General features: G+C 34.0%; 1 protein-coding gene across 1 annotated transcript in view; it reads left to right on the top strand.

Moving 5' to 3' along the window:
• Positions 1-23,667, top strand: part of DST (dystonin) — a 570,187-nt gene that overhangs the window by 459,280 nt on the left and 87,240 nt on the right. Inside the window, 2 exon segments of the mRNA XM_074310618.1 lie at positions 1,756-3,227; positions 22,077-22,238. Coding sequence (XP_074166719.1) covers positions 1,756-3,227; positions 22,077-22,238 — 1,634 coding nt within the window.

Genomic DNA, 23,667 nt, shown 5'->3' on the forward strand with positions numbered 1-23,667 from the left:
TGATAAGAGTATTAGCTCTGGTGTCAGGAGGGCCTGAATTCAAATCTAGCCTCAAACATTCACTAGTGAACCTAGGCAAGTCACTTAACCCTGATTGTCTCAAAAAACAACCACAAATACAAAAACAAAACAAAAAACTTGCTCAACCATTATAGTAAAAGAGAAGACAAAGAAATAATTCCTAGATCATTGTAATTCCTAAAGCCCTCAGGATCTGTCTTTTTTTTTACTCTAGAACACAGTCCTGGTCTATGGGTTACTATATTGGTGTGATTTTATACACATACACACATATATATATGCATATATATACACACAAACAGGCACATATATACACAGACATATATATGTACACACCCACACACCAACACACACATATATATGAGAAATAACACTTTTTTGTTGAGGTTGCAGATTGCTGCTAAATTATTGTATCTGAGACAATTGTAAAACACTTTTGTTTTCTAATAAAACATCTTACAATGGACAATGAAACAAAATTGACTGCCTATAAAAGAATCATGTCTTTGTGTGCTGTTTGTTTTAGCATGGTTGTTATCAAAGGATACTTATGTAGGAATATTTTGAATGAAGGATTTTTTTTCTGACATTTTTTGTGCTCACTTGTTATATCTGCTGGTGGCAAGAACATGTCTAGGTTTTCCCCAGGGCAAGCAGAAGTGAACTCTGGGCAGAAAGGCCTAGTGGAACAGCAAAAGAAACAAAATTTCTCTCTACGTTATTTAACCTGTGTGGAACATAGTCTGTAATAAATATTTATTGTTTAACATTAATAGCCAGTTCTTCATTGTGACAGTGATTAAACATTCTTAAAAATTAAGCAGACTATAATTTAAATGTTGATCATTTTCCTTACAGTATCAGATCATTATTTGCTCTCCTTTATTGATGAGTTACAGGCAATTCATTTAATATAGCTAGGTAATACAGTGAACAGAGCAAATGGGCTATATGATCCTGGACAAGTAAGTCAGTTAGCTCTTTTTTTGTCTCTGTTTCTTCATCTGTAAAATGAAGATAATAATAACATGCTTACCTTCCAGGGTTATTGTGAGGCTCAGAAGAGTTGATTATAAAGTGTTTCAGCACATTGATTGATACATAGTAAGCTTCATGCAAATAATAGATAAAAACAAACAAGCAAAAATCACAATAAAAATTAGTGTTAGGATGCCTTGGTTCTGACTTACAGAAATTGAGTGGTATTTGGGACAGTTAGAAATATTCTACTGCTTTGTCATTTCATGTATATCTTCCTCTCCTTCTTTACCTGTCATTCTCCTACACTCTTCTGCCCTTGTTATCACTGTGAAGTTATTTCAGGACCGGTTTCCTTTCTTTCTCCGTTGGATTAGGCCTATTCTGGGTAGTCAGTGTTACTCAGAGATAAAATAGCAGAAGATCCCTATTTATTTATTTGTTTGTTCATTCATTCATTCACTTATATATATTTAGCTTTTTTTTTTTTTCTTTTGTGAGGAACTGGGGTTAAGTGACTTGTCCAGTGTCTCACACCTAGGAAGTCTTAGGTGAATGAGGCCAGATTTGGACTCAGTTCCTCCTGTTTCCACAACTGGTGCTCTATCCTGCACCATCTAGCTGACCCATTATTTTAAAGTATCTTGAATGCTTATCCCATTTTTGTTATTTTTTTCTTTGATTCAAATGTTAATTTTTACACATTCAGTCAATGTCTTGTTACAAAATAAAATTAATCTGTAATGTTCTTTGCAGGAAATCATGTGCAGCAACTTCAGTCAGCATATGCCAGCTCCCATCAGTTTCAGCAAATGTCTAAAGATTTTCAGGCCTGGCTGGGCAAAAAGAAAGAAGAACAAAACCAATTTCACCCCGTATCAGCCAAACTTGATGTCTTACAGGAATTAACTAAAGAACAGAAAGAATTTAAGAAAGCTGTGATTGACCATTATGATTCTTATGAAAAAATTATTGCAGAAGGTGAAAATTTGTTATTAAAAACCCAAGAGACTGAAAAGGTTGACTTGCAGTTGCAGCTTAACACAATTAAAACCAATTGGGATGGCCTTATTAAACAAATGTCAGAAAGACAAGAGAAGCTGAATGATTGTTTGGAGAAAGCCCTTAAGTACAGAGAACATGTAGACAACCTTAGGCCATGGTTAGACAAATGCCAAAGCAATTTAATGGAAATAAAAATTTGCCCAGATCCTGAGGAAACAGAAAAATTGATTGCTAAAGTGAAGACTTTGCAGAAAGAAATGGATCAACATTTTGGAATGGTAGAATTATTAAATAATGCTACAAATAGCTTGCTCAGTGCCAGTGAGACAGACAAAGAGCTTGTTACAGAAGAGAATAAGACTTTGATTCAGAAAGTAGACATGGTCACAGAACAACTCCATAGTAAGAAACATTCTTTGGAGAACATGGCACAACAACTTAGAGAGTTCCAAGAGAATATCAGAGAAGCCCACCGACAACTTAGATATGTAAAGGAGCAGCTAGAAGTTCATAATTCCTTAGGACCTCAGGCTTGCAGTAATAAACACTTAACAGTTATGCAGGCTCAGCAGAAATCACTTCAGTCTTTGAAGCCCCAGATAGAATCAGCCAAAAGATTTGCCCAGGAATTGGTACTGGAAGCTTCAGATTCAAAGGGAACCTCAGATCTGTTGTTAGAGGCCGAATCTTTAGAATATGAGCATAGTGAAGTCAGCCAGCAAGTTGAAGAAAAATGTTCTTTCTTAGAGACAAAGCTTCAGGGCATTGGTCATTTCCAGAACACCATCCGAGAAATGTTTTCACAGTTTGCGGAATTTGATGATGAACTGGACAGCATGGCTTCAGTGGGGAGAGAGAGAGAGACACTGCAAAGGCAGAAGAGTGATATCAAGAACTTTCTAAAGAAACTAGAAGACCTTATCACTGACAATGAAAATGCCAATAAAACCTGCAAAATGATGTTAAGCACAGAGGAAGCATCTCCTGATCTTGTTGGAAGTAAAAGAGACTTGGAAGCATTGAGCAAACAGTGCAATAAATTATTGGACAGAGCAAAGGCTAGAGAGGAAGAAGTTGAAGGGACTATTTTCCGGCTTGAAGAATTTTACAATAAATTAGAGAAAATGTATAATCTTCTCCAGAAAGCTGAAGAACATGAAGAGTCACAGGGCACTGTTGGAATGGAAACAGAAACAATCAACCAACAACTTAATGTGTTCAAGGTAGGAAGAATTTCATTTTATGGATCTTTTTATTTTTATGAAAATCATTTTCTAGTTAGTATGGACATGGGCCTTCTCTATTTTGTATAGATTGTAAGTGCAACTCTGTTGCACATAGTTGAATGTGGATAGTGATGGGCTTATGTTGCTTAGGTGAAGTAGTTTTATCTGCTATAGAGAAGAGATCATGTGATTGAATGGTTCAATCCAGAGTCCTAGATTAAGTGAACCCAGTGAATCTTTGTTGGTCTGTGTTCATCTGGAGTCTGTCGTTTCAGGAATTTGAGTCCTTATGCGACATAGTCAAAGGAAACTTTAGAAGTCCTGTGTACTAGAAGATACAGGAAAATTCCTGGCAGTCATGAAAACAACCTAATCTTCTTGGTACCCTCTGATAAGTCCTTAGCCAGATTTCATTCAGCTTCCCTGGTTCTCCTTATGTCTTGATTCATAACTGGGATCCATTCTCTTGTCTTATAGCAAACCAGTTTGATTTTCTTATTTTTTTGTTTTCCCACATTCTCTTCTAGAATAAATTGTGGCTCTTCTTGCATTTCTCACTCCATTTACATTATTTTTTGTATCATCCTCTTATTCTTCTTGATTTTGTTTCTCCAATATCATTCCTGTTTCCTGCTTTTATTGAGTTCATATATTTTAAACTCTTAAGTAACCTGCTTATCCCTTGCTTCACTGAGTTAGTCCTTGATGGACATTACATTTGATGGTGATAGGAGAAGTGCCCACTCAGCAGTGTGAAGACTATAGACTATTGAGGTCACTGGGCATGAAAGAGGGCACTAATGATTAGACATTTATCTTGTGGGAATCAGGAATACTCTTTTAGATATCACGTATACTAATAGAGTCTAAGATGTAAATGCTATGTCCTTGAAAGAATGCTTGAAGGTGTATGACACCATTTATATATAAAGAGGAAGAAAATGAAAACCACAATGTGGAAAATTCTTTCCTATCAGAAAAGAACATAAATACAATATGGTCCTAAATATATTCACTAAATCAAATCCTTTAGAGTGGTATTTTAGTTTCCTTTTCTCCATATCATTATTATATGACCTTATAGGTCAGGACACACTGAGGCTATACTTAGTCTTTTTCTTATAGGCCATTTTTTTGGGGATACCATGTTGCATGATATGTTTAGTAATTCAAAATAGTTCATCCAGTACCAGAAAACTTAAATTAATGGATAGGATAATAAGTTTGGCATAAAGAACATTCAGTTTTTCAGATGCATGCCATAAATATCCTTTTTTTCATAGCCATGACATTCCTGTTATTTTCAAATTAGAGTTCATGTTAGGAACTGTCCATAACATATTTTCCAAATTGTTGACCGTGTTATAATACCAGAAATTGTGAACTTTGTAGAAACTATATTAATTTTCTCCTTTTACCTTGCTCATAAAGAACTGGCCACTAGGCCAAGAAGACTTGAGTTTTAAGTCCCTTCTCTGACATCTACTGGTTGTAACCCTGGGCAAATCAGTTAATTTCTCCGTGTTCTAAAATAATACAAAATGTTGTAAAGAAAGTGCCAAGCTGTATTTTTCCTTCAATTGGGAATTTCCTATATAGTGTACACTATACAAGTGTAGTTCCTATCTCAATCCTACTTTGCTCATTATAATTTAATCTTGGGGAAGTCACATATCTCTCTTGGATTCAGTATATCCATAAAATGAAGGGATTTGACAAATGATCTCTTAAGGTTTTCTCTAGTGCTAACATTCTGTGAATCTTAAAACACTTAATTTTCATAAGAGTATGACACTACTTATCAATTGTACTCTTCTTGGAATTGCAGGTTTGAATATCTCATTTGATCTAGATTTTGTAGGAATATTTTTTGGTTAAAAATGGGAGTTTCTGATGCAACTTTGAAGCTATTGCTCCAGTTTTGGTTGTAGGACAATATTAACTTTTTTTGGGGGGGGTGTTAATTGTAAAAGTTAAAATGAGGAAACAAATTTATTCAGATATTCTTTGAACTCATTTTATTGTTAAAAATAGTCTTTTAAGCTATGAGTAATAAAACATACTATGGAACGAGGTGATATTATATGTAATAAATCTTCCCCCAATTGTGCAAAAAGTTTTTCATAATTTTCAAAGTGAGGGGGAAAAGTGACCTCATCCTTTGGGAAATTACTTTTGAAAGCTGTTAATAGGAGTTAGTAGGAGTAGGAAAGTTAGGAGTAATTAGTAGGAATAATTTTTTTTTTTACCAAATCATTTATATAGATTTATTTATTGATCAAAAGTTAAGGGACTTTAAGAAAAATTACAAAAATTGGTTAGCATTTTGTGTCTTGTCTTTTTATTAATTTTAGGATATTAGGAAATGACTAATTTCAATGGATCTTGCTAATAAAAATAGCTAAAAATATATGCTTTAAGTTTGATTTGTGGTCCAATATAGCATGTTGAAACAAAACAGCCAATTAGTTTTCAAATCCTTTTATCTTAGATAATTTTTAAATGGATTTCACTAACATTTGAAACATCAGCAAAGGTTACCAACACAGGAGTATAGAATTATGTCAAGTGAGGCCAGCAGTTCATAGAAGCTTTATTATAATTAGCTCCAGTGAAAGAAAGTAATGTAATATTTAAAGTCATTGTTGTTTAGTGTTCATATTTTACTTCTTTTTTTATTTTTTCCTCATAGCAAATGACATTTTTCTACTTGTTCTTCCTCTTATTTTTGTAAAGGGACTTCATATTGTTTGCCTTGTTGAATGTTGTTTGTAAATATGGCACTTTAGACCCAGTCTTTCTCTAAAGATATTTTAATAGTAGAAATTGACTGGAAAGTAATAGCTGTATGACATTCAAGTAGTAATTAAGGAACTGGCTCATGTAAATTGTGAACTAAAACAACAGGAACAATAATGATGTGATGTGAACAAATCCTTGGGTTTTTTGATAGTATCTTTCTGAATTCAACTGGCAAACTAATTAGTTCATAACTCAGATGTATATTTTAACATTTCTAGGCATTTTGAACCATTTAACTACACTTTGGAAGCCACACATATCTCTGGAGATCTTCTATTCCATGAAAATAAAGCATCTAGAATTCTTTGTAAACCAAGGATTTAGACGTTCATATATCTGTCCATAACAGTTGATTATTAATTGACCTAGCATAGGATAAATTATATGTGAGTATTATGAGGGAAAATAATTAGTTTTCTTTTGCTTCCATTACTTTATAATACAATCCACTTTTGACACTTAAATGTTCCAATAGCTTTAATTTCCCCTAAGGTGCTCTAGATAAATTAACTCTGGAACAATTTTCCTTAATATGAAATGAAGTCATATTTTTTTCTGAATATTAAAATGGCATAAGAGCAATTACTCTGACACACAACAGAGGGCGCTTTTCACTTAGGATTATAGAAGACTACTAAAACTAGGTAATCTAAAGTGCAAATTTATGCTTTGACTTTGCACAATATACACAGCTGGAGACTTGTAAGAGTAAAAATATGTAACTATCTGAAACAGAATGAAATGATTAAAAATACATGTTATTGTGAACTAAATGTTTTAATATTTTTAAAAGTGGAAATAATTAGCTTTTATTCCAAAGAGACCCTAAATTACTATTAGTAGAACTATTTAGAATATACCAAAAGCATGTTAATCTCCAATTTATTGTCTTGTGTAATGCTTAAACGCTACTGAGACCCATTTCATTTTGTGAGCTCTGCTTTTCACAGTTTGCTACTTTCAAATATCATAGCCACTGAAACAGCATCTCACAGGATTCATTTAAGCTCCAATTCTTTCTAACACACCTGACATCTCAGGCACCATTTTTGTAGTTATTTATATTGTACTTCTCACTGTAACAACTAAATTCTACATATAATATCACACACACCATTTTGCCAATGAGGAGGTGTGAATAGCTCACCAGGTGGATTTTGAAAATGTAGGTCATGGGTGAAAAACCATACTCCTTCCTGGTCGGTGCACTTCATTTAACCTCGTTTCCTGCCTCTGTTCCATGGCCTTTCTGCCCAAGCTGTGATTCAGATGCTCTCCCAATCAACAAATTCCAGTGCTAGCATATTAGTTCTCTTGTGGGCAGTGTTCTGTCGTTTGCAAAACACTTTCCCATTCATTCTCTCTTTTCACAAAAAGTAACAGAGCATCAAAGTTAAAAGTCAGAGTCCAGTTGGTCCAACTCATATCTAACCAAAAATCCCCTTTGCAATTTTCCAAAGAGGTACAATTGTGATCCTATAATCCTGCCTTTGCCTCAAGATTTTAACAAAACAGTAATACTGATATCTGACATTTGTATAGTACTTTAAGGCTTTCAAAGTGCCTTCCTTATTTGAGTAAGTTGAGATTTAGGGAGATTAAGCAATATGCTCAAGATCATGCCATAGCTAGTAAGTATCAGAAGCAGATTTTGAACTTGTAGTCTTCTGAATTCACCTGTCCAACACTCTATCCACAAGAAAGGAAAAATGGAAGGAAAAGGAAACAAGAATTTATGAAACACTATGTGACAGGCCTATTACTGAGATCTTTACAAATGTATCTCATTTGATACTCACAAAAAATCAGTGAGGTAGGTGCTATTACAATGTCCATTTTACAACTGAGGAAGAGAGATGAAATGACTTGCCTAGGATTATACAGTAACTAAGTGTCTGAAACTGGACATGAACTTATGTCTTCCTAAATTTTGGGTCTGGTGCTCTATTCTTTGTGTCATTTTGCTGCCCCTGTCTCTTCTTATGGCCTTATTCAGATTATGGCCTAAATTCAGATATGAAGAACATTTTCCAAGCAGAGTTGAAATAAAAGAGCTACCTACTTTCTCCACTTACAAGTTCCTAGACTATATATTTTGTGATACCATTCTATCCTAAAATTTTCCTACTTAAGGTTTAGAAATTGTTTAACCAACTCTTTAATATATGAACTTTGATACAAATTGTAGGACTAAACTGGTGGTTGAATAGAAGTACAGTAGATAGACTATTCTTAATACTCTTCAAATCATCATTTTTTCAAAATTATGAAAAAAAATCTGTGGCTTAATTCTTACTTAAAAAAAAAAAGAATTAATTAATTAAAAGAATGAATCTGTGGAGGTTTCCAAGTATGGAATGAATTATATAGTATTAAACTTGTAAAATGTGCCAGGTACTGTATGGGATGCTGGGTATAAAAGTAATGAAACAATGCCTATTTCCAAGGAGTTTAGATTTTAATGGGGAAGGCAACAAGTACAGCTATAAGTATAACATACACACACACATATATACACGCATGCACATAAAATCAAAGTAATAAAATAGTGAGGCAGCTAAGTAATAGAGTGTATAGAATGCTCTTCTTGGAGCCAGGAAAATCTGAGTTCAAATCCAGCCTAAGGTACTTACTGTGTGACCCTGTGCAAGTCACTTATCTTATTTGCCTCAGTTTCCTCATATGTAAAATGAGTTGGAAAAGGAAATGGCAAACTCCTCTAGCATCTTTGCTAAGGGACCCAAATGGGATCAATCACATGATTGAACAATGGTTTAAGTAAAAATAAAAGACAAATTGGGAGGTAAGGCATTAGCAATAAGGTTGAGAGGATCAGGAAAGATTTCATGCAAAAGATGATACTTAAGCTGTATCTTAAAAGAAGAGAGAGATTCTATGGTAGAGAAGTAAAGAGGAAATTTATTCTAGATGTGTGGGATGATCAATGAAAAATGTTATTATTTAATATCATGTATCATGGCAGGAGTATTAGATTAAATTGTAGGCAGCATCTTGCTCTTTCTAATTCCTGTTATTTTGGGTAAATTATTTAATTTGAGTTATTTAATTTTTGTGAGCCTCACAAATGAGTTGGAGAGGGAAATGGCAAACTCCTCTAGCATCTTTGCTAAGCGGCCCAAATGGGATCAATCACATGATTGAACAATGGTTTAAGTAAAATAAAAGACAAATTGGGAGGTAAGGCATTAGCAATAAGGTTAAGAGGATGAGGAAAGATTTCATGCAAAAGATGATAATTGTATGGGGAGAGGTTGGTTGGACTAATAAACACGCTATTAAGATCCTTCTTAAGTTTTACTACCAATAAGAGGGAAATTAATTTAAGAGAGAGCAGCAGGACAACAGAGTGGAGAAAATAGGGCAAGTAATGGAAGAAGAATCTCAAACAAAGCAAGGTATAGTTCTGTAAGAATAGCACTATGACCACTAAAGGTTGGAGTGAACTGATGTTGACAAGAATCACTAAGGATAGTAAAAGGGAGCTGCTTCTTGTTGTTATCCATAGATATAATTGCTCAGAGTAGAGGGCAATAGAGGGCAATAGGGTGTTTCTGTTTCTTCGGTCAAGGAGATTATCTTTAAACTGAAAAGGATGGAATTCAAATGAATATCAAATTGAAATTCAGCATATAAATGTAGGGAAGATTGTAAGAGTGTATCCTTGATAATTTGAATTTATCAGACCCACATGATATATCTCTAAGGGTACAAAAACAATTGGTACATGTTGAGACATCTTTGGGATCATGGAATTTGAAGAGCTCTTGCAATTAGTAGAGAAAGGCAAAAATATTGTTGCATAAGTTTTTTTTTAAAAAAGAAAACAATTAAAATCTTTACTCTCTGACCAAATAAGTTTGATCTTGATTTCTGGCAAAATTCCAGAACATAATAGAAAACCCTCCCAGTAATTTCAAAGAGCTAGATCAAGAATAGTCAATTGAGATTAACTTCAGTTCCTTTTGGGGAGGGGGGAAGGGGCAGGGTTACTAGAATTTACCTAGATTTTATCAAAACATTTGTTGAAGGTGTGTTATGCCTTGGCCAGAACATTTGGAATGCTATTTTCACTTCTGGACATTTCATTTAGTATTGTTTTGTTGTTCATCCTTTGTTCTCAAGCCCAAAGACAACTTGCAGGGAAACTGAAGAACTTGTATAGAAAGATAAGAATGGTTTAAGGGCTTTGAGATCATATCACATGAAGGAGCTGGAGCTAATTGGAACAACAGAAAGAAAATATAGAAAGGACATAGTATTTATGGAAGAAGGCTTAAATTTGTTCTGCTTAGCCTCAGTACAACACTCAAAACAATTGGTAGAGTAGAAGTTGAAGAGATAGATTGATGTTCAAATTAAGGAAAAGATTCCAAAAATTTAGACTTACTCAAAAGTAACATGTTGTCTTCTGAGAGAGTGAATTTTTCACTCTTAGGAATTTTTAATCCCACAAAAAAGATGGTCTTTGCAAGGCATGGTTTAGATTATATGATTATATTTCCAAATTTGAATTTCTTTGAATTTCTGAAGAATTTCCTAGTAATTGTGATTCTGGTAAAAAATCCATGTTTCATCTTAAAGGAATGAATTAACAAAGGGCATATTTCAAAATAGGATATTCTGTTTGTTGTACCTGAGGACAGTTTTTGATCAGTGTTTAGAGTGAAGATGAGGGTGGGATCTTGCATTTTTAGTCTCTTTATTCTTTTTATAAAATTCAGCAATAGGTAATGAATTTCTATGGTCAAAGAAGTTTATATATTAAAACTAGTTCCTCCCATGTATTTCACTTGGGCCCCACATGTTTAGGAGAATATCCATTTTAAATTCCAGACATTCCAAATCACAACTGATTACAGTTCATCTGTTCCATAGTGTTGCAACACATACCTTGCAAAATACCAAACTAGGTTGTACTATAGCCACTATTATATTGTATTATAAGTAATACACTGAGAGTTGACTCTGATAAATTATTTTTTGAACAACTTCTATTAGTGCAGTCTAGTGTCCTTTTCATTACATTACAATAAAGAAAATAGTATGGTACATCAGAGAGGGCATTGGAATGGGAGCCATTTGAATTTGGAAAAGGCAATGAATTTCTATGGACTTTCCTTGTATTTATAAAATGTGATGATTTATAATGTAGAATTATTAGGCCATTTACCAAGTTCACCTATAGGCAAGAAAATCAATTGACAAGCACTTATTGGGAACCTAATATTTATGCCAGGTACTATGTTAGGGATGATGATCCAAAGACAAAAAAGAAGCAGATTTTGCCTTCAGGTTGTTTCATTCCGTCAACTATCTAGGTCACATTTTAAGGAAGGATTTAGTTTAACACTTAATTTAGTCACCATGCTTCTTCTACTCTTTTCACTCTGTGAAGCTTCTGTCTCAGGTGCCATCTGTGATTGTTTCTGCTGTGTTTCTAATGTCATCAGGATGATTGCTTCAAGTGATAATAGGGGTTACATATATCTTATTTGATGGGATTTTTTTCTTTTTTTTCTGTGAGAGAAAGGAATTTCTTGGGGATTATCAGAAGATACAGAAAGTGTATGAAATGATCTTTGTTTAGGAGGTCAGTCCAAGACTGATAGTAATATTTAGGTCTTATCTAGGCACAACATTGGTAGCTAGATAAAGTACAAATTAGGTTGATTGTTGATCAGGAGAACATAATTTCGGTGTTTTCTTTTCAGTCTTCTTTGACTCTCTAGAATGAAATTTTAACATTCTTTCAACTTTATGAATATTGACAGAAATGTGTCCTAAAGAAAAAACATATTGAATGGGCTCAGTAAGAAATGGATTTTAATGACCCTAATTAATTTTACCTAAAATGAAGTTTTTCTGTATTTCATATTAAGAAAGCTTTGGATAATAACCAAATGTCAATATCACACTTGCTTTCTTACTTGGATTATTTTAAATTTGACATTTTACAGGCATTATAGCAAGTAACTTAATAGGATAAGGAGTATATAAAACAGACCATAACCTAGGAATATAACAAGATAACTCACATTTGCAAAATATTACCTAAGATTTCCTAACAAAAGGCATATATAAATACTTTCGGATTAAAAGAAGTATACTGTTATTTAGAAAGGCTTTTACAATCCATGGAATTGACTTTCTCATTGTATTGGTCAAGTCTTTTCCATTGAGAAACAAAGTCACTTTTGCAATGATAGCTCGAGATCTTAGGAAAACTGTTCAGTTTTTTCTCCAAGAAAACTTTCCATTTTAAAAATTTAAAATACAGGAAATTATCAGTTTTTATCAGCTAATAGACAATGTTTCCTAACGTCCAATGGAAATTGCTACTGTTAAGGACTAATCTTGTACTCAGATTGCAAAATACATACCTAAAGAGACAAGCTTCATATCAGGACTTCATGAAAAACTGTGCCAGGCAGAGATTTCTGTTATTGAGCTTGAACAGAATTGCAATTCACCACATAGATGTTTGTTCTTCTGAGATGACTAAAGATAAGAGCATCCAGTCTTCTCTGCACAACAGTGTATTCTTGATATTTCAGATACGGTTTTGCAAGTATTTTCCCATTTACTGTTATTAAACTTATCTTTAAAGATTAATAAAGTTAAAAAGCAGGGAAAATACTGTTTTAAAAATGTTCTATTGGAAATAATAAACAGTTTTTGTTTCTTGATCAGGATTATGTTCATCTTTCTAAAATAATCTGTCCTTAGAAATCGCCTTCCATGAAGGAAATATGCTGGGAGAAATTAGTAGCAACCTATTAATACAATAATGCTTTTTACTAGATCCAACTTAATTTTTGTACAGATGAAAAAATAGTGTTGACTGATTTGCAAGGAATGCCTTGTTCATCTTCATTGTTGTTTGTTTCATTGATATCCCAATCTTCAGATTAGTGTTTGACAATTTTATATGTAATGATTAGGTCTGATTTATTAAATACTAAAGGTTTCATATTCCTAAGTAATTATAACACCAATTATGGAGGAAAATATAAGTAAGATTACTGAAAATACAAGTATTATGGGATATGAGACATTTTCAGATTAAAATATAGATGCCTCATCAATATATCCCATAATACTAATATTCTTCTTTGATTTGATGGCATCAGCTCTAGTATAATTCTAGTACATATAAATTTTTACTTGTGAAAATTTAATGAAAATATTTTACATATGTGATTATATTTTCCCCTTTAGTTTCCTTTGGCTACTTTGGTAGGTGCATATGCTATAACACTGAAAGCTAGGAAATTTCAATAGAATAAAATTGAATTTATAGTTATTAACATTTTTTCTCCTGGAGTATTTTGTCTAAATTCTTTTCTTCCAGTTGTGTACATAGCATCCATGCTCCCTCCCCTCACAAAATAAAACTTGTTAAGGCAGCTCTGTAGTACAGGGTGGAATCACCCTGTTAACCTACACAAGTCTCTCTTTTAGCTTCAGTTTCTTCATCTGTAAAATGGAAATAATAACTGCTTCAAAAGATTATTGTGATGATGAAATAAAATAGTATATAAAATGTTTTGTAAATCTTCATGTTATATTCATGCTTGCTGCTATTAGCATGGGCACAAATCTTTTTTTAAGTTGATACAATAATTTCAATACTGAATAATAATGCTAATATAAGAAACATGAAATTTAATAAAATAAATTCCCAGAACCTAGCAAAATGATTTGCACATAGTAATTATTTAATCAGTGCTTTTAAAAGAAAAAAAATTAGTATTTAAATAGATATGATATTGGTCTTTCTGCTTTCTTCCCTCCATCTTTCCTTTCTTTCCTTTGCCATGGAACTATCTAAAACTGTAAAAATAAACTTATACTGGTACTCATCAAAACTGATAAAATTTGCATTAAAAAGCAACCTTCAGCCATGGAACTAAGTGTAATATAGAAAAAATGGAGCTGTAGTTGAAATCTTAGGGCTTGGATTTGAATCCTAGTTTTGCCCCTTACTGACTTTGTAATGTTAGGTACCTTTACTCTGTTTCCTTATCTGTAAAATGAAGGTATTGAATTTGATGACCTCTAAGATCCCTTTTACCTCTTTAGTGTATGATTCAAACTAACATTAATAGAATTAATTGGAAATATCCTTTTCTTACTAGGCATGCAAAGTTTCAAGTTCTTTCCATCTCAATTGTCTTCTCTAAAATGTTAAAAGGATATCCCTGTAACTTTAGCTTTAACCTTCTATGCATGATTTTAATGAACTTCAGATAACATCTCTATAGACACAGTTATATGCTTGAGGCTAATTGTTGTGATGGTATATACATTTCTCAAAATTTAAAAAAAAATAATTATATAAATGAAATCAGCTCACATTAGAAATGTTTGGAATTTCTCTTAAATAGGAATGTAAATTTCTCCCATGTAGCCACAATTTTGCTTCCTATTTGTTTCCAAATAGTAAAAAATGATAGGTTTTTTTTTTGTTTTTGTTTTTTTTTTTTTTTTTTTTGGCTAATAAAATTCCTATAGTGTGCTCATTTTTAAATTATCTAACATCGTTGTTACTGCTTCTGACCGCAAGAAAAGTACAGAATCCTAAAAGGTAATGATATATATCTGTAAAGAAGTTGATTTTGTGAGGCTGCTTTACTCTAGAGAAACAGAATTTTTTCCTTCATATGCTGGTTTAAAAAAAAAAAAACAATTTGAATTTAATTTCAAAAAGTGCCAAAACATTTCCAAAATACTCCATACATTTTATTGGAAAAAAAAAACACCGTAATTCTTTCTTAATATGAAGAGAGTTTGAATTCCTCTGAAAGTTAGGGCTCTTTGTAATTCTGGAATATTTTTATATACATTTTACTGTGGTATTTAGAAGCTTCAAATGTTATGGAAATTAGGTAAAATGTCTCGAATCTTGTTGCCTGCTTCAGCTGCATAGCTAATATTTTCACATTAAAAAACAAACAAATAGTGTTTCTGTGGCCTCTCAAATACTGCCTCCCGCCCTTCCTAAATCCAAGAATTCTCTTGACTGGTATGATAGAATTCTGTGATTGGCATGATGTCACCACCACTTACTTTCTTGCTCTTCTGTGGCTTGAGCCTTTAAGTACCTCCCCCTAAAACAGTTCGAACTTACTCAGAAAAGACCAATGGTAAACGTGAAAAGATGACTAAAAAGTTAAGTCATGGGAAGCCAGAAAATGTAAGTGATTGAGAGAGTTTGAGAGTCAGGCACCTATGAAAGAGAGCTTGGAAAGAATAATAGAACGAATGGGATAGTAGCAGATGTTGGGCTAAAGAATAAAAAGGGCGTTTCTTTAAGCTCACTGTTGGGAGGCTGCCTGACGGGTTTATACTGCTTGCTGTAAGAAGCCAGAAGAGAGCTGAAAGGCTTATCTATCACGCTGGATACTGCTTGCCGCTGGTGTTCCCTTACTTGGGTGACTTTTCTGCCTTCTTTGCTACAGCTGCTGCTCAAAATGATGGGGAAACCAAGAGCAATTTGTTAGCCACAGAATGTGGAGAAGTGTGACATCTAAACTGGATGGGAATTATGCTGTGCCTTAGAGGAAAAAACAAGACCACTTGTTTTTCAGCTCTGCAGTTGCCTTAGGTAGAAAAAACCTTCTTAAGGAGAATACTTTGAATAAGGATCTTTTCAGGAGTTCCCCTTTAAAGGAATGCTTATCATCTTTTACATAGCAGCCTTTTTTGCTTTAAAGTGCTGCTTGAATGTACTGGCCTGGCTGCCCAGAAAGCTGTATTTTTCTTTGGAAGTTCTGAATACGCCACAAAGAAGCTGACTATGGGAAAGAAGAAAAACTGCCCTTTGAATCAAGGTTATTTATAGCTACTGCCAAAAAAGAAAAAAAAAAAGACATTTTTATTTTTCTTACATCAGATTTAAATTATTTTTCCTGAAGATTTGTTCTGTGCCTTGATCTGAACTGTACACAGCTACTGTGTTTTTCTTTTAAGGGTCCGAGCCATGTCTTATTTATAAAGGAGATGGAAGTTTTCAAGTCATTTAAATGGATTACAATTAATCAGACTTCTACAGGAGTTAATCCACAGCCTGCTATGATGATTATTCACTTGGAGGGTTAAGCTGGATCTCTCTGATGCAAATTTTGACCTAAAACAGAAATGGACTGGCTGTGGAATGTTCTGAGTATTTGAGCCACTGTTTGTTTATGTCAGTGAGTGTGTGTGTATATATGTGACAGTGTGTATGTGTGTGATTGTGATTTGGGGGTGGATTTTCTGTTTTTGATGCACTTTATATCTTAAAATAACTGTAAAGAAAAAATAAGCAGGTAATATGATAGTTGCATTTACACTGATGCACTGCTGATGACCTCAAACACCTCATAAATTATGACATGTATAATGTGCATACATGGGTGTCCTTTTGGTGAAGACAGTCTTGTAGTTCAATTGAGAAGTGCAATTTTAAAAATACTTGTGCTTTACCTTACTTCTCACTTTCTGGATTAAAAGCCACATTCTATATTTTAAATATCTTCAAAATGGGAAAGCCACTCAGCAGACCAGATTGTTTACGTCAGAATCCACCATGTGTTGGAAAGGGTGAAGAGGAGGAAGATCTAAATATTGAGGACTGTTATGTCCCACAGAGGTCAATCTATGATACTGTCAGACTGAATGAACAGATCGACTCTGGGTCTAAAGGTAGCTTATCTTCCAGGCATTTTACAGACCGGACCTTACCCTACAGTCACAGAACACTGGATGTTAGTTCTTTGTGTTCTAATGGTGCCCCAACTTCTTCCAGTGCATTTGAGCTTAGAGGTCGGGAAGCTAACAAGTTAGATGAAAAAATGATCTTCGATGCACTCAAACTAAACAGTGATGTTATTCGGACCACAGTGTTACCCAAGGCAAAATCTCACACAGAAAAAAAAGAGAATAGGCGCTCGTGGAGACTGTTTGTCCCACCCAATTTTACAGATTATGCAAACAAAAGTGAAAACTCATTTGTGGATTCTGCTGACTCATCAGGTATCACTAGAGCAAGCAAGTGCAGATGGGGCACTAATTCTCTAACATCTGAAGATGATGACTCTGGTTTATGCAGCCCTCCAGCAGAAAGGGAAGAGAAACAGGAAATTTTGACTGGGACCCAAACTCAAATCAGAAGCTTCTCCTCAGCTGAAGAGATCCACATTACAGATCAGTATGGACCCTTTATTTCTGCTAATTCCACCAGTGAACAAAAAATTCCATTGCTTTCCTGTAGTAATGACCATATAGATGAAAAACACCAGTTGATTTTGCATACTGTTCCTCAACTAGATACAACAGAATTAAGTGAGCCCCAGAAATGTGAAAAACACCAGAGAGAGATCCAAGGTGAATATTGCCATGTCCAGAATGGTCTGAAAGAGAGCATCATGACACACAACATACTGCTTCTGCCAAAGGATGGAGAGAGTAATCATGATTCTGATCATAGAAAAGGGGAAAAGACATATGAGGTTTGTGAATCAGGGGGACCACAAATTATAAAACTTGATAAGGAATTTGTGAGTGAATCTCCTCAGGTTTCAGACATCCAGTTCACAGATGTGGTGATGGATAATGTGGATTATAGCAACACAGCTTTATTGGAAAATATGATACTCTGTGACTTAGAAAACTCTGAAGTCCCACCTCCAGAAGAATTTGAGGTACAGCTTTCTGATCAGGATTTGGAATTAGACCAAACAAAATCTTCTCCAGAATCTACTCCTATAAGAAATAAAGCACTCTCTTGGAAAATAAGCACAAACTCAGAAACTTTGGAGTCTATATGCAATGGCTTTCCATCAGTTGAGGTAATTAATTAAAATGTGAAACTTGGAATTGTTGCCCCCACAACCAAAAATTGTTTTGCCCCCATCAAAGTATCACCCGTGTCTCTGATAAATAACCATTGGCAAATTGGGAGGGTGGTATTTTCACAAGACATTGTAAGATGCTGGAGAAAGGATAAATTGGTCATTTTAACAAATTAATTAGGGGCAACTTTTGACAGTGGTGATTATTCCCAGCTGTTTAGGACCTTGCTATTGATTGTCCAGATGGTGCCTGCTTTCCTTTTTTGAGTGCTTCCACTGTGAATTTATGTTCACATGAAGCTTTTACACAAATTGTGGCTACAGGCACTACCATTCAAGGGCCGTTTGAAGCTGAATTTATTCAGCTTAAACAGTCTGAGTCATAAATTTCTGTTTTGTGGTAGTGGAGAAAGTATAGCACACAAATTAAAGAATTGTTCCCTGCTACTGACTTTTTTCTCATAAGATATGCACCAGAAAGGGGATTTCTAAGCTTCTGTTTTACAAATAGTGTCTCCTCAGTTTTTGAGAGTGGTGAGTGAAGTTAGAAAGTAAAGAGTGCAGCTTTGTAGTAAGTAGAGGTTGTTTGTGGAGTCTGTAATTTTTGCCCTCCTTCTCAGATGGGAGTTTAGCTATTTTTGGTATTTTTTACTAAGCTCTTCTCGTAAACTTTGCCTCAGAGATCATTTTAATTTATTTTAAGCTTCTCTTTGTGAAGTTTTTGGGTTAGATTGAAGAAACAAACCTTGTCATTTTTGGTATCAGGTTACTACAGAACGATAAGGAATCTATACAATATTAGGAGACTTCTCTGTGAAATGATGGCCCTGAAGAAACGCCAGGTGTTCTTCCTAATAGGGCAGGAAAGGAAGGAGGAGACTGCTAGCTAACAAGAGGAGAGTTATACTTTTTCTGAAAAGAATTTGCCACTTTTTGTGTGTTTGTGTGTTTGTATAATTAAGCTTTTAGCACTGTGTAGATGTTGCAGCATTTTCTCCTTTAAGATTTGGTGCCATTTAGTTATGGATAAGTTCAGAAAGGACAAAGACTAAAGTTCTGTTCTGTTGCTAAATGCAATCTTAATGTCTGTTAGAGGCAGAGTCAGAACTTTTTTTCTCCTACATTAAGCTCCCTAAGGTGGGGGTGGGAGTAGAAGAGAACTTTCCTCTGATCATATAGATCTCTGGGGTGAAGAGTTTAGTAGTCTCCACTCTCCTTTGTTTTTGTGAAATCTTTACACTTAACTAAATCTATTACTAGAAATTGTGATTTAAATAATATTCAGAAAAATAGAATCATAATATCAAATTCTAGCTTTCCTTCCTTGCTCCAACTTTCTAACAACTGCTTGGATGTTTTGTAAGTCCCTCTTTCCAGTGCTAACTCATATAACCTTCTTTCTCACCCTGTACTTTTGTTTGATTTAATGCAATTGATTTTTATATTTTAGCTTAATTATGTTGAAAATAGAAGATATTCTTTATATAAAATAATTTCTAGGCTCTTGTAGAGATTTCAAGTGGAATTTGGAACTTAGGGAGTGCAATTCAGATTTGTCCCTGATCTCAATTTGTATGATTAATTTTATTCCCTCTATATATTTCAAAGTTATTTCCCATACTTCCAGTAATGTTTTGCTTTAGCTACTACACTAACATTTACTCTTGATAGTTTCTTTAACATTTCTTTAAATGGTTTGTTGAACTGACTAATCTATGATAAATTTATATACTGTTTTTATTATATAAGTGTTTTTTCTCTCTGAAACGTAGGTTTGCAAACCCATTTCAAACAAAGTTTTCTTTTCATCATTTTCTACACCAGTGAATAATTTTGTCCTCTTAATTTGATTTTGTTACATTAAAGGCATTTTAATATCTACATAACATATCTAAATTATCTAGATATTGATATAGCTATATTACTAATCTGTTTCAGCTTCCTCATTTGTAAAATGGGAAAAATAATAGCACCTACTTTTCATGGTTATTAAGGAGATAATATTTGTAAAGTGCTTTGCAATCTGTAAAGCCCTATCATTTACAATATATTTATATACAATATGCGACAGACAGAGGAAAAATTGGTAGCATATATGAGGGGCACCCCAAAAGTCATAATGCAGTTTAAACTATAATAAGCTTTTGGAGCACTTCATATATTAGTCTTTCTTCTCTCTCATCTTTGCTACTCCCTATGTTATTCCCCCAACTCTGGGTAGAGATTAAGGTTCTTTATGAAATAGAATTTCATGGATCCAGGAGCAGTGGGGATATCATGGTGGGATAGGAAAGTAGTGGTAAAACCAGTGACTGCCAGTGTTCCTGTATGCTTTGGTTACCCACTGCATATATAGACCACAATTTCAGAGAGAGAAATTATTAGTATAAGTTGAAGTAAATTGGTCAATCTACTGTAATTCACATGTAATTATCTTTTGGATTTCTCTCTGTATCTGTGTCTGTCTCTCTTTGCCTCTTCCCTCTCCTCTCCCTCTCTCTCTCTCTCTCTCTCTCTCTCTCTCTCTCTCTCTCTCTCTCTCTCTCTCTGTCTCTCTCTTTCTCTCTTTCTTTCATCTCTCTCTCTCTCTCTCTCTCTCTGTCTCTCTCTGTCTCTCTCTCTCTCTGTCTCTCTCTTTCTCTCTCTCTTTCTTTCATCTCTCTCTCTCTCTGTCTCTCTCTCTCTCTCTGTCTCTCTCTTTCTCTCTCTCTTTCTTTCATCTCTCTCTCTCTCTCTGTCTCTCTCTCTCTTTCTTTCCTCTCTCTCTCTCTTTCTTTCATCTCTCTCTCTCTCTTTCTCTCTCTCTTTCTTTCATCTCTCTCTCTCTGTCTCTCTCTCTCTTTCTTTCCTCTCTCTCTCTCTTTCTTTCCTCTCTCTCTCTTTCTTTCATCTCTCTCTCTCTCTCTTTCTCTCTCTTTCTTTCATCTCTCTCTCTCTGTCTCTCTCTCTCTTTTCTTTCCTCTCTCTCTCTCTCTTTCCTCTCTCTCTCTCTTTCTTTCATCTCTCTCTCTCTCTCTCTCTCTCTCTCTCTCTCTCTCACACACACACACACACACACACACACACACACACACTGTTTAATATCATTCCACATCTTTGTCTATCTTTCTTTGAGACTTCTCAGTTGTGTGATGGATGCAAATCACTAAAACCTCGATTGAGCTTCACTTTACTCATCTGAAAAATGGAGATATCGCACATAGTTGAATATGAGGTTCCAATGAGTCAAAGAATGTAAAATTATTTTGCAAATGTATTTGTCTGTTATGGCATCCATATTGCTCAGTCTTGTGACTTTTTCTTGCTCCACTCCTTTATTTGACCTCAATTTTTGGCCATGGTTAAGAAGTTGTATTGAACTAGTCTTAAATTTCATTTTTGTTCAGCTTGTTTCAATCATGTCTGACTCTTCATGACTATGGAGATTTTCTTAGCAAAGATACTGAAGTCATTGCCATTTCCCTTCCTAGCTCATTTTTACAAAAGAGGAAACTGAGGCAAACAGGATTAAGTGAACTGCCCAGAGTTAAACCATCTAGTAAATGTTTGAGGCTATATATATTTGAACTTGGGTCTTCCTGATTCCAGGCTCGATGCGGTATCCACTGAGACATCTTGCTGTCCTAGGTGCACCTTTTGTCAGAATTCTCCACTATAACCTTATAACCTGTTCATCATGTTCATCCCTGCACTGCATAGCCATAGTTTCATTGAGCTACACAAGCCCTTCTGCCATGAGGAGGCAGTGATGGGAGGGGGGTATGTCTTGGATTTTGTTATTAACTTTTAAAAAATCGTTTTGCTGTCATTTTTAGCATTCAACACTTAATCATTCACCCCATTCTTTTTTTTTCTGTCATTTAATTCTATTCATAGCATCCAAAACAATAGACATTTTTATCAGTTTCACACAGGTTATCTAGTCCTTCTGAATCTTAACTAGTTATACAATCTCACCTATCCTTCACTTTCTAGAAAATTTGCAGTACAAGGCTAATAGGAAAGGAAATAATGACTCCCCTCTCCCTTTACAGTAAATGAAACACACATTTTAAGCATGTGCATACACACACACTAAAATGCATATATCCACATTGATGGAATATTTGGGGATTTAATTTGAGAACTTTGGTAAGTGGTTTTTAGACTTGAAAAAGGAAGAATTTCTTTTTTATTGTTGTACCCACAGGCTTTCCAGAAAGAGGAGATTGAACCTTTACAGGTTAAACAACAAGAGGTTAATTGGTTGGGTCAAGGTCTTATTCAGAGTGCTGCAAAAAGTACTAGTACTGAGAACTTGGAGCATGATCTTGAAGATATTAATGCACGGTGGAAGACCCTTAATAAGAAGGTAATTTTATTTTTAAAATTTAGATTCATAATAACAAGGCAATTTTCCCTTTTATAGAATTTTTTATAAGTTGTTACTACTTTAGTCTTTTTCCCCCACTTATTTATAGTGACTATAAGAAAGCAGAGAAAGTGGCAGAGTTCATTAGTGCATAGAATATCAGGAAACCCAAGGTCTACATTTAATTCCTTGTGACTTTGGGCAAGTCAGTTTGGTTTCAGACACTCTCTAGGACTATAAATTTAATAGCATTAGACTCCACATTGGCAGAAGGAATTCCCCCATCATTAAAATCATATCTTCTTGATTCATTAACATATGGATTAGTTAATCCACGTCTCCATAAACTCTCAAATTGTTCAATTTATTTCTTTCTATTCCTAAGAAATCATCAAATTCAAACCTTATTTGACAAGTCAAAGGTACTCCCAGTATCATTCTGGAAATTATTCTCTGGAAATTTATGTTGTTTTTATAATTATAAGAAAACAATAAAGCTGTATGTACAGCTAGTTCACTGGAAAAGAGATATGGGAAAATATTTATTTTAGATGAGATTTTCTTCTAATAGCTCATATTATTCACTCTTTATCCACGTCAGGTCTGGTACCCATCATAATTTGGCCTAATTTTTCCTCCTTGTTATTTCTGTCTGAAATACACGGACCAGTTTTTAAAAATATAATTAGAATCTACAATAAAAATTTAAATATATTTGAAGTTAAAATATATAAATGTTAACAAATGCATTTGGTGTACAATAGGTTTAAAATATAAATTTAACTTAAAATATTTAAAATATAAATATAAGTACATTCCAAATATATTTATATTTAAAATACAGATTTAGGATTAAATATTTTCAATTACCAATTCAGATAGAAAAACAAATTAATGGGAGTTTATTTGAGAGATTAAATAACTTCAAAAGGAAAAGGACCAGGAACTAGTGGTATCTGGGTTGCATGGGAACTTTTCTGGATATCTTTCTAAAGAAGCAACTGTTTTATTCAGTGTAAGATAATGCTATTATATTGCGATTTCCTTGAGATGTTTTGTTTATTTAGAAATCCATGTTTCCTTTCTTCAAATTATTGTATAGGAGATAAAAACTAAACTTGTGATAATTAAGATGTGATATTGCTAAGTGTTACTTTATTCATTTATCTTTAGTGCTTCCACAATAACTTAATCTTTGCTAATTGTAACATTATTTGGAATTCCTAAGTTCTTGATTTAAATATCTCCTTCCAATCTTAATTTTTGTTAAATATTTCAATGCAGCAATAAATTAAAAGATTTCGTTTACTAAGCTTGAAAACCATCATTCCATTAGGTGTCGTACTGTAATCAATACTTCTTTACCAAATACAGACAAAAATCAGAGAAAAATAAAATAAACAAGAAAAGTGGTAGAACATAAAAAAAT

This window comes from Sminthopsis crassicaudata, chromosome 4 (assembly GCF_048593235.1).
Source record: "Sminthopsis crassicaudata isolate SCR6 chromosome 4, ASM4859323v1, whole genome shotgun sequence".
In the NCBI taxonomy this organism is placed as follows: domain Eukaryota; kingdom Metazoa; phylum Chordata; class Mammalia; order Dasyuromorphia; family Dasyuridae; genus Sminthopsis; species Sminthopsis crassicaudata.